Source organism: Eptatretus burgeri, chromosome 8, assembly GCF_056783735.1.
Source record: "Eptatretus burgeri isolate ZD-2024b chromosome 8, Ebu_testis_v1, whole genome shotgun sequence".
In the NCBI taxonomy this organism is placed as follows: domain Eukaryota; kingdom Metazoa; phylum Chordata; class Myxini; order Myxiniformes; family Myxinidae; genus Eptatretus; species Eptatretus burgeri.
In genome coordinates, this window is record NC_140968.1 from 11,355,263 (window position 1) to 11,367,997 (window position 12,735).

The window sequence follows — 12,735 nt, forward strand, 5'->3', positions numbered from 1 at the left end:
GTGATGTATCATATGTGCGGTAATTCATCTCTGCTAATGCCCTGTTCGATTCCTGCAAACAGAATTCAAAAAGCTTGCCTAGTTTCAGAGATAATTTTTTCAGCGATTTCCATTAGCGGAGATATTTTGACGTCATAACTTTTTTTTCTTGGAGGAATTTTCAAAATCGGAGATGGTTACCGTCTGCGCAGGGTATTTTTACATATATATATATATATATATATATATATATATATATATATATATATATATATATATATATGCCAAGTTTCAGGAAGTTTCGATGAAAACTGTAGGCTGTGAAACAAAAAAGTCCACAAGAACAACAACGTGAGTAAGACTTCGAGATCCTCCACGAGGAGCTAAAAACAAACATGACAACAGCCAAAGTTGACCAACTGCTGCAATGTTTGAGTCTTGGAGGATGTGCTTGTTTTTATACTCTAATCCAAGACCCATACTCATTCACAGTGTAGCAGGTGGACAAGTCATGAATGTTTTTGGAGAGACAGCTTGCCAGTTTGTGACAGGGTAATGTCGATAAGGGCAGGAAGTCGTACATTGGCCACCGGCACAACAAGGCGTGCATTTTCAAAAGGTACCGTGGGATCTTTATCGTCCTCCCGTGAACACTAACAGCAAATGGATGATGTGGCTTAATGGCTTTGAGTTTAAACATTGGAGCCAAATCTAGTTGACATTTCTTGTTGAATCCAGAAGCTGAAATTTGCTAAATATTTACATAAAGTTACCATATTTACCACAGTAAATGGCATAATGGTTAGAGCATCTGCTCTGAGATTGGGAGGTTAGTGGTTTGATTTTGACTCTGGTCAAGTCATGTCAAATACTTCAGAAATGGCATACATGCCGCTTCCTCGCCTAACACTCAGCATTTAAAGGACAGAGCAAGGATGAACCCTGAGGGTTGGAATCCACATCAGGAGGAGGGAATTTTTCCCAAATTTGCCTCGCTGACTGTGGGGAGAACGACAACAAGGGGATGTCTCAAAGATGACTCGGAGTGCCTGGGGACGTTATGTCACTTCCACCAAGGTCAGCGGCTGTGTTTGTCTGTAGTCTAGTCCTGCATTGTCCTCGCTCTCTGTCTGTATGCGTATGCATGATGTGTGCTGCAACTTCTGCATTAACTTTACACCATGTAAGTTTTTTTAAAAAAACAACAAAAAAAACCCCCTGATTTCAATTGGTAGTGCAGTGAATAACACAAATTGACTACAAAAATTCCAAGATATTCACTTCGAAGAAATGAGAGGTGTCCAAATTTTCTGTCCCATATAAGGCATTGCGTCCGATACGGTTGAATCGTACAGTTTTTGTCAATGTTTGTAATGGCTGCTTTTACAGTGCAGTACACTGTTGTCCAATCATTGTAAAGTTCTCCAAATGTTAACCTGTTGATGCCAATGTATTATATATCCTACGAGATGGTAACGCACTTGCCTTTGAGTTGTCAAATCTGGGTTTGATTCCTGACCTCACTATAAACTGTCGGATTGGTGCTTCGCTGGCAGGACATTGATATTGCAAAGTGCGGAGTCTCTTGGATGGAAGTTCAGGTAGGTGTCCCACCTGCTAGCATCTGCTGGTGGACGTTAAAGATCAAACGGCCTCTTCTGTGAAGAGTAGGTGTGAGTCATCACCGGCACCCTGAACAAATGATAAATTCTTGCCACTTTCAGTCAAACGTCTGGCCAGCCAGTTTGTGAAAGATTTTCCCCAAAAAAGTTCCCTGGTCGACCCCACATGAAGGTGTGAACCATTGAAGCCATTCGTAGTAGTAATAGTAGTAGTAGGTCAATCATTTATTAATTATATCTGCACTCAAAGAGATTAATTACAATTACCAGTTATCAAGGCTGATGAACGAATTATACCAATTGCCAAAAAACGAACACCAAAGTAGCGTAAAGAGATGAAAGTAAATATAATATTTGACCTGGAGAGGAATGTCGAGAAGAACAGGCGGATTGGATAACCATCTTTGCGGATTCTTATTGTCTCGAAGATTCCAGAGTATCGAAGTTGGCTGCTCATCATTTCCAGCTCAAACAGGTTGGGTTCCTGGCAGTGAAAATATGCAGTGGGACTCACTATCTTGTTTATCTAAGCGAAGACTAAAATATTGTTCGCTCTGTTCATTATAAATACACAAAATAAATGAATTCACACATTTTATTAACATTTGTATTCATCACATCATTTAAAAATTAAAAGAAGAGAAAGTGCTGTTGCTTTGTCATGTCACGTAGCAGAAGGGGTAATTTAACAGGTATATGAGTTTAACCATTTTTGGGTCCATGATAACATCTCATGGAACAATAACAAAATACATAACAAGATGGAAGGAAGGAGTTGTCACAGCCGATCACACTCTGAAGTCACTTCTTTGGAAAAGGAGAGGTACGTCAGCAAAATTAAAAATGAAGACATTCAATGTAATAGTTACACCAATTTTAATGTATGAGTGCGTGCCCGTATGTGCGTGGCCATACGTGAAAAAAGAAAAAAAAAACTTTCAAATCGCGTGCCAGAAACAACAACCACACAGGCAGTTCCTTCGCTCTCGCATGCCCGTACGTGCGTGGACGTGCGTGGCCATACATGCAAAAAAAAAAAAAACTTTCAAATCGCGTGCCAGAAACAACAACCACACAGGCAGTTCCTTCGCTCTCGCATGCCCGTACGTGCATGGACGTGCGTGGCCATACATGCAAAAAAAAAAAAAAACTTTCAAATCGCGTGCCAGAAACAACAACCACACAGGCAGTTCCTTCGCTCTCGCATGCCCGTACGTGCATGGACGTGCGTGGCCATACATGCAAAAAAAAAAAAAACTTTCAAATCGCGTGCCAGAAACAACAACCACACAGGCAGTTCCTTCGCTCTCGCATGCCCGTACGTGCATGGACGTGCGTGGCCATACATGCAAAAAAAAAAAAAAACTTTCAAATCGCGTGCCAGAAACAACAACCACACAGGCAGTTCCTTCGCTCTCGCATGCCCGTACGTGCATGGACGTGCGTGGCCATACATGCAAAAAAAAAAAAAACTTTCAAATCGCGTGCCAGAAACAACAACCACACAGGCAGTTCCTTCGCTCTCGCATGCCCGTACGTGCGTGGACGTGCGTGGCCATACATGCAAAAAAAAAAAAAAAACTTTCAAATCGCGTGCCAGAAACAACAACCACACAGGCAGTTCCTTCGCTCTCGCATGCCCGTACGTGCGTGGCTGTATGTGCAAAAATATATATATATATATATAATAATAATAAACTTTCAAACTGCATGCCAGAAACAACAACCACACAGGCCGTTCCTTCGCTCTCGCGTGGCCGTACGTGCGTGCCCTTACGTGGGTGGCCGTATGTGCAAAAAAAAAACCAAACTTTCAAACAACTACACAGGCCGTTCCTTCTCACTCATAAACGACGACTGGATTGGGGCATTGTGTTTATCTATAAATGCGCATAAGAAATCGAGAAATTATTAGAATACAGAAAGTCATCACTATCCGGAAGTCCGTACGTTGTAACCCGTAATGAGGAACGCGCTCTAACTTGGCCATAACTTGGGAACCATTTGTCCGATTAATTTCAAACGTTGAAAAGGCAAACAAACAGAGATTGCTGGAATTATAGATAGAAGATACATACTGTGGGTGCAAAACACCAAGCAACGTGTCCTGTCATTGGTAACTGAGGATCTCTTCCCCAATGGCCATGCCTACGCAGCACTGTGTCCTGTCATTGGTTTGGTAAATAAATAGCCTTAACTTGGGAACCACTTGTCCGATTAATATCAAACCTTGAAAAGGCACATACTCAGGGCCCCAGCAATATACCTGGCAAGTTTCAATTGGATCGGACCAGTGGTTGTCGAGAAACAGCGGTCACACACACACACACACACGCACACACACACACACACACATACACACACACACACACACACACACACACACACACACACACACACACACACACACACACACACACACAGACACACACACACACACACACACACACACACTGCTGGAATTATAGATAGATGGGTCATCCACACAGCACACAGACCCTTACAAAAAAAGAAAAAGAGAAGAAAAGACTAGATTCCTTTGAAATGCACTTCTTGAGAAACATGCTAAAACATAAAATGGGATGACTTTATTAAATTTAAAAAACCCACTAGAATGGCACTCGGTGCAGCGATTCCTTCGCCATTGGAACAGTTTACGTTTTGTATCTCATTGATAAGCGGGATCTACATCCAGACCTGACCAAAATCTAATCGGTTTGTTCTTGTCACCTACCCAACTCATCACCCAAGTTCCGTCATAATCCGTCCACAACATTTTGAGATATCGCTGCACATCGTTTTTGAACCTATCTCTCAATGTTGAAGAATCACTTAAAAAAAAAAATATTGGATCCGGATCTGGATCTTCACCAAAATCGAATCTCTTTAGCCTCGTCACACACCCAACGCATCCACCAAATTTCGTCCGCATCCGTGCACAACTTTTTGAGATATCCTGCTCACGGACAGACAAACGGACAGGGGTGAAAACATAATCTCTGTCCATCCGTCCACCTTCGATGACGGAGGTGAGCAAGACATCAGAGAAAGACCTGAACAAATTCCAGTAGAATGTAGACAAGTAGAATATACGTAAATGTAAACCGAAATGGTTTGGACATATTGAAAGAATTGTAGGAGGAAAGACAAGTGAAAATAATACGGTATACCAAAAGGAGGATGAACAGCTGGAACAGCCAATTGGTACACCAATAACTCGATGGAAGCAAGCCTAATGGAAGCCATCGATCTAATCCTAATGGAAGCTCAAATTACAATGAAAGAAACACACAATCTAGCCAAAAATAGGAAAGGGTGGAGAGCAGTGGTTCAGGCCTTATGTTGCACAGCAGTGGGAAGAAATAAATTGAGAAATTAGTGTAATATGATTGATAAAGTGTATTTGTTTTTAACATGCATGTTACATACCTTTGTCCTATTTGGCTTCAAACAGCGGACGAAGAAGGAGTTGCATCTGTGCAGAAATGTTTTTCACGAGTTGGAAAAGCCACCAAAGCATGCATCGTTTAATGATTTCCAGTGGCATTCTCATGATGAAAAACAGAGATGTCCGAGCGAGTCCTTCCAGAACATCGTAAGAAATGATGACACATTCGTAAAAATTGTTTCTCCAAGAGATGAGAAATTTTGGCGGTTTGGAAAGATAAAAGTACTTGAAAAAAAAAACAAAAAACAATGAATCTCATCGATTGAAAAAGTTACTTTAAAGTAAAATGCGAAGTACAAAATTTGTGGTACAGACCGGCGACCTATTTGAATTTACAACTAATTAAACCGGTAAGAAGTTTCCAGAAAAGCCTGGTGTTGGCTTGGTGGTTAAGGTGGCTGGCTTGGGATCTTAGAATCCTGAGTTTGAGCCCCTGTCAGCGTTGAATTAACACCAGGTGGGGTTGACTCAGCCGAGCAATCTTCTGAGGTCGGCGAAATGAGAACCAGTGTACCGGGGTAATAACTATTCGAGGTAACCTGCGTCAGAATAGCGACCCATCCAGGACTGTACTCCCAGCCAAGGAAACTACCTCGGCAGCCCTATGTGCCTTTATAGTATGAAAGGAATAGTATGTTTTTATTATTATTATTATTATTATTATTATTATTATTATTATTATTATTCAATAGAGACCTAAAGAGAGACATTTGAAGGACATTACCATAAAACAGACTAAAAACAAAACCACAAACCTTGACTTGTGCTCTCATCAGGTGAGATTCACACAAAGTGAATGAGATAAGGAAGAAGAAGAGTCTAAGAGACACCTGTCAACAAAGTCAATTCCGAATGGACGTTCTCCATTGATGCGCCATCACCTCCCACCGGTCTCGGTGGGAGTAGCCTGTTCATTGTTCAGCTCTCCAACTGGAGGTTGCAGAGTCTGAGGCAGGGCCACTCAGGCTGTTTGCAGAATCCTCTTCATCAACATCTGTGATCATGAAACTCTATTTACTGACATAACATCAGGTCCATGGAATAAATAAATGTTGCTTTTAGTATTTGGAGCTGTGTTATACTTCGTCCACTACGCAATATCTTGAATGTAACCACATTATAATGTTCAGCACAGTTTGCATTCTCAATCAAATTCTGTCCAATAGCAGATACACACGACGTTGGGATTGATGCTGGGACATTCCTACAAGCACGTACGGGCTGTATTCGCGTACCAATAGTGTTTTTCCTGAAGGACAAAGGGACGTGCTGTTTGATTCCATCAGTCAGTCTGGGTAGTTCTGCCTACATACCGAGCATCACATCGGCACTTAAACTCATAAATAATATTGCTAAGTTTTGAGGGAGACAGGACGTCCTTCTTAACTGCAGGAATCAGACGTCGAGAAGTGAAAATCACTCTTGGATGAACGGCCAGATACGTGTTTGAGACGCATCTTTTGATTCGTTCCTCAAATCTTTGAAACATTTTCCCTTTCCAAGGAATGTTGATTTAAAATCATGCTCGGTATGTCGGCAGAACTACCCAGACTGACTGATGGAATCAAACAGCAGTCCCTTTGTCCTTCAGGAAAAACACTATTGGTGCGTGAATACAGCCCGTACGTGCTTGTAGGAATGTCCTAGCATCAATCCTAATGTCATGTGTGTCTGCTATTGGACAGCACTTGATTTAGAATGCAAACTGTGCTGAACATTATAATGTGGATTCATTCAAGATATTGAGTAGAGGACGAAGTATAACACAGCTCTGAATACTAGAAACGACATTTGTCAATTCCATGGACCCGGAGTTATGTCAGCAAATAGAGTTTGTTCACTCGCTTTGCTTATTTGTGCAGAGAAGAGGAGGAACACAAACTCGTCCCACGATCACAGATGTTGATGAAGAGGATTCTGCAACAGCCTTAGGTGCTCCGCCTCGGACTAGACTGCACAACCTCCAATTGGAGAGCTGAACACTGAACAGTCTCCTCCCACCGAGAGCAGTGGGTGGTGATGACGTACCAATCGGAATTGACTTTGTTGACAGGTGTCTATTGGACTGTTCTTCTTCCTTACCTCATTCACTTTGTGCGACTTTCACCTGATGAGAGCACAACGAAAAGCTTTGTGGTTTTCTTTTTTGTCTGTTTTATGGTAATGTCCTTCAAATGTCTCTCTTTATGTCTCAAATTGATGTTTTGTAGTACCAAGCATCTTTTTTGGTTCACGAAAAAATATTTTCACGAAAAAAATAAGTGACCACTATATTCGTTATTGTTGTGTGTCTGTCTGTCTGTCTGTCTGTCTGTCTGTCTGTCTCGAGCATAGCTCCGTGGGTTTTGATCCGATCCTGATAAAATTTTGGTGGGAGGTTTATATCATGATCTAGTTGTGTTTTCCTGAAAATGGGCGTGATGCGCCCATTATGGGCGGAGCCACGCCCAAAAAACATGTGTTTTTAGGGGGTAGCCGATTTCAATTTGCATCTTCTCCTTGGGGGTTTGTCGAATCTGACGGGTTTCGGTATTTGGTTAACCCAATGGCACCTGCATAACCCCACGGAGCTCGATTTTTCATTTTCGTCCCAAGGTCAAGGTCACAAGGTCACGAACTTAGAAAATTGCGAATTTTGACATAAAAAATTATCTTCTCCAAGGGGTTTGTCGAATCTGGCGGGGTTTCGGTATTTGGTGAGCCCAATGGCACCTGCATTGCCCCACAGAGCTCGATTTTTCATTTTCGTCCCAAGGTGAAGGCCACAAGGTCACAAACTTATAAAATTGCGAATTTTGTTTTTAGGGGGTAGCCGATTTCAATTTGCATCTTCTCCTCGGGGGTTTGTCTAATCAGGCAGGGGTTTCGGTGTTTGGTTAGCCCAATGGCACCTGCATAGCCCCACGGAGCTCGAGTTTTCATTTTCGGCACAAGGTCACGAACTTAGAAAATTGCAAATTTTGACATAAAAATCCATCTTCTCCTAGGGGGTTTGTCGAATCTGGCAGGGGTTTCTGTATTTGGTTAGCCCAATGGCACCTGCTTAACCCCACGGAGCTCGATTTTTCATTTTCGTCCCAAGGTCAAGGTCACAAGGTCACGAACTGAGAAAATTGCAAATTAATGACATAAAAATCCATCTTCTCCGAGGGGTTTGTCGAATCTGGCAGGGGTTTCGGTATTTGGTTAGCCCAATGGCACCTGCATAACCCCACGGAGCTCGATTTTTCATTTTCGTCCCAAGGTCAAGGTCACGAACTTAGAAAATTGTGAATTTTGACGTAAAAATCATACGACCGCCCAAACTTTGAGAGCTCGGATGACAACATTTTTTTATGCATAATCTTGGGGTCATTCCCCACCTAAAGTCTTGAAACCATTTTGCTCTATCTCGAACACCTTGCCCGTGGCGCCCCCTTCAACTTTGTTTTTACGCTGATTTCATCAAAGTATGGATAATCCGAGGAGTGCAAAATGCCATATAGCCTATATGACGTTATATTGTTTCTGGAATGTTCCAAAGGAAGTTCCTCCTGGAAGGTCAAAAAATAAAAAAGGCGAACCGTGTACATTGCTCGTGAACCATCGCAGTCTCCAGACTTATTATTATTATTGGATGGTCGCTGGACTACCCATATTCTCAGGTATTCCGTCTGTCTGTATGTCTGTTGGCTGGTCGCAAGACGACCCTTATTCTCAGTTTTTCCGTCTGTCTGTTGGGTGGTCGCTGGAGTACCCTTATTTTCACTTTTTCCGTCTGTCTGTATGTATTGTTACGGTTGTGGAAATTCGCATTACACCATATCGGTAAGTTCATGTGTAGTTAGCCCAAACCCGTTGTATAGAGGGAATATATGTGATCCATTCGGGCTGCGACGCTTCAGTTACCCGTTTTTCTTTGGCTATTGTTAATTTGGTGCAAGAACAACAATGAACATCGCCACAACCAACATCTCATGATCACGCCATTCACTACACGACGCCACCTTCCACAACTATGCTACCACATCTTCGCCACTCGCCATTCAACGAGCACCCTGCGGGCGCGTGCAAGAACAAAACCAACAACGCCTGTGGGGTTTTCCCGCCTAATTTCCCCACCTGATGCTTCTGCCTGAATCCCCCACACAATGCTTGGTGTGAAGGGGAGGTGTGATGCACCAATCGGCAGCTCGCTCCCAATTGGTGGAAGCACGGCGTGAGGCGGTCGGAGTGGGGGCACGCCCCCCTTCGAGAGCTTTCTGGAAATGCCTCAAAGGGAGGTGGAGACAGAAATGGGGCGGGGCAACGGGGCGGAGCCGGCCCCTACAAAAGGCGTGGGCATGGAGAGCCTCACGTGAGAGGAGGCTCTTGGTTCGTTCAAGCGATTGACAAAAGGCGTGGACGTGAAGGTCGACGAGAACGTCGTTCCCTTTCCTGTTCCCTTGTTCCTGAAGGGGAATTGTGGAGAGTTGTGGTGATCGTCCCTGGTCGGAGGTTCTGTTCGTTCGTCCGAGCTGTCGAGCGGATCACACGAGCGACGCGCGGCACGAGCGACGCGCGGCACGAGCTCGTGGACCACGCCGGAGGGACTCGGAGTTACGGTCGCCAAGGACTCGACGCGCTCAGGGAAGTCGCGACTTCCATTTCTTTTGGGTTTTGTGTAAATAGTCGGGTAAATCTACAACAAAAAATAGCCTTACCCCAAAAAAATTGATACAAAAGGTTTTTTAACGGTTTTGGGTAGGGTTTGACCTCCAAAATAACATACTAAAAATCTACTCAAATCCACCTGCCGGAAAGGGCCTATTTTCAAGATGGCGTCCAAAATGGCCGCCGTAGGCTTAAATTGCCATAGAATGGGCACTAGTTGGCCTATATTTGCGATTTTTATGTCAATTTCTATGTTTCGGAGGTCAACAAATCTATTGAAATCATTTTCAAAGTTGATCAGTGATGGGAAAGCCTTAAATCCAAGATGGCGTCCAAAATGGATGGCATAATAAGTTCTGGGTGGGTCTAAGCCCTGATCTTGTCATCGAACAGACCTTGATGAGATCCCTGAAGAGCACTGATGGCCTAACACGCGGAAGTGGGATGGGTGAAGAACAACGGTCTCTATGGACAATGTCAATGCCGGTCACGTCGGAATATAACAGTGCGATGCAGGAATTCACTGATCTTTTGTACACGACTAGTGAACAACACAAGGAATCTAGTGGCGCAAGGATGGAAAGAGATGCTTCTGACCTAGCCAAAATCAGTTCAAAACTCAGTGAATGCTCTCCGTTTTCTCCAGATCCCTCACTAAGAAATGTTGTGACTGGAGTGGAGGCCTCGTCGGATGTGAATGTCCACGAGCATAAGTCTGTTGGAGAGAAGATTATGGAAAGTATGCTCAATAAACCCGCTTTCACATCTTCCTTCAAACGAAAAGACAGAGCCAAAACACTTGGAGATGTATCTTCAGTCAAACTTGGTCCAGACAGAGCAATTGACCCTGCTCTACTCTTTCAAAGATTTCTTGTTGTGTCAAAAACAGGAGACATTTCGTTGGAAGATGTCATGGGCTATGAGCTGAGCCCATTTCCCCCTGCCCTGTTTGAGGGGATAGGTATTTTCAGAAAGGCTGACAAACCTCAATTAGTTCAAGCTATCAGAGACCATTCTGCCAAAGTGTCAAATGATACCGTGTCTGACTCTGTTCCCCAAACTGAGCACTATGTTCTTGATGGTGGCTCCTTGCTGCATCGTTTGTCATGGACAGCCGGGGACAGTTTCAATGTGATAGCCAAGTCGTATGCTGACTTCACTATTCGGCACTATGGAAAAGCAACAGTCGTTTTTGATGGTTATGATGATGGACCATCTATTAAGGACAATACACACAAGCGCCGTGGCCATATTGTTCATCCCGAAGTCAGCTTCACACCTCGAACAGAATTCTCTGGCAAAAAGGATGAGTTCCTGTCCAGGAGCTCCAACAAGCAACAGCTCATCAACCTCATCAGTGAGGAAATGAAGAAAATTGGCTTGAACGTAATTCATGCACCAGGGGATGCCGATGTAGACATAGTAAAAGCGGCAGTGACATCGTCATACCAACAATCAACTACCCTGATTGGAGAAGATACAGATCTGTTGGTGCTATTATTGCATTACGCTAGCGTCGACAGCAAAGAACTGTATTTTCGTTCTGACAATTCATCCAGGAACTGGAAGGTGCACAATATCAACCAGCTGAAAGTATCATTGGGTGAAGAGCTATGCCCACATCTTCTCTTCCTTCATGCCTTCACTGGGTGTGACTCGACATCTCGAGTATTTGGAATTGGAAAAAAGTCAGCATTTCAGAAACTGGCAAAGGGGGATTCAGCAATCAAGACTTGTGCAAACACCTTCCTTGTCCCCAACCAAACAAGAGACATGGTCGTGGAAAACGGCAACAATGCCATGAAAGTATTATTTGGAGGACATCCTTGTGATTCCCTTGCCAAGTTGCGATATAATGTCTTTGTGAAGAAACTGGCTTCAGCTAAGTCGTTTGTCACCCCAGAACGTCTGCCACCAACAGCGTCTTCAACAAGGTTTCACTCTCTGAGAGTATACTATCAGATTATGGTCTGGATGGGGAGGAACGGAAACTTGAAGGCAACAGACTGGGGTTGGAAACTGGAGGACAATAAACTAGTTCCAGTCATATCAGACAAGGACGCTGCTCCAGAAAAGTTGTTGAAGATGATCCGATGCAACTGCCCAACTGGCTGTAGAACAAGTCGCTGTAGCTGTAGGGGATACGGTCTGCCATGCCACAGCGTCTGCGGACCCTGTCAACTTGATACCTGCGAAAATCCTTTCAACAAGACAGTATCGGAGGACGAAGAGGAAGCATAGTTTATCTATGGTAAATGCTACTTCAATGAACGAACTTTCATTGATGTTTTCGATTTACCCTAACTTGAAGGCATTTTAATTGAAAGTACATTCTAGAGGAAATGGTGATCATTGTGAGAGCCGATTAATTTATTACTTTCTAAATTACCAAAGCATATTTTTATTTATGTTATGCACAAGATGGTCAATTAATTCTGATCACTACACACAGGACAACTTTTCAGGTAGACACTATTTGAAGGATTGGGCATGACCTCCAAAACATAGGAATAAACACAAACACTACAAATGTAGTCCATTTATTGCCTGTTTTAAAACAAGTACACGCCCATGGTGGCCATTTGGGGGGGGGGCATTTTGGACGCCATCTTGGATTTAAGGCCTTACCATCACTAGTCAACTCTGAAAATGATATCAGGTGATTTGTTGACCTCCAAAACATAGAAATCGACACATACATCACACAAGCACAGCATTTATTGACAATTTAGTAGCAAATCTTTGCCCATGGCGGCCATTTTGGGGGCCATTTTGGACGCCATCTTGAATTTAAGGCTTTTCCATCACTGATCAACTTTGAAAATGATATCAGTGGATTTGTTGACCGCCAACACATAGAAATCGACTCATATCACACATGCACGGTATTTATTGACAATTTAGTAGCAATTTTATGCCCATGGCGGCCATTTTGGGGGCCATTTTGGACGCCATCTTGGATTTAAGGTTTTTCCCATCACTGATCAGCTTTGAAAATGGTTTCATTGGATTTGTTGACCTCCAAAACATTGAAGTTGACACAAAAATCACAAA

General features: G+C 43.2%; 1 protein-coding gene across 8 annotated transcripts in view; it reads right to left on the reverse strand.

Annotated features, from left to right (window-relative positions):
* MYO15A (myosin XVA) overlaps positions 1-12,735 on the reverse strand; it is a 374,107-nt gene that overhangs the window by 159,346 nt on the left and 202,026 nt on the right. For all 8 annotated transcript variants that reach the window (XR_015060712.1, XM_085890857.1, XM_085890855.1 and 5 more), the window contains 2 exons: positions 5,031-5,076; positions 1,961-2,085 (listed from right to left, as the gene is read on the reverse strand). Coding sequence is in view for 7 of the 8 variants with exons in the window: in XM_085890857.1 (XP_085746983.1) it covers positions 1,961-2,085; positions 5,031-5,076 (171 nt within the window). In the remaining variant the exon portion in view is untranslated. The remainder of the gene's footprint in view (positions 1-1,960; positions 2,086-5,030; positions 5,077-12,735) is intronic.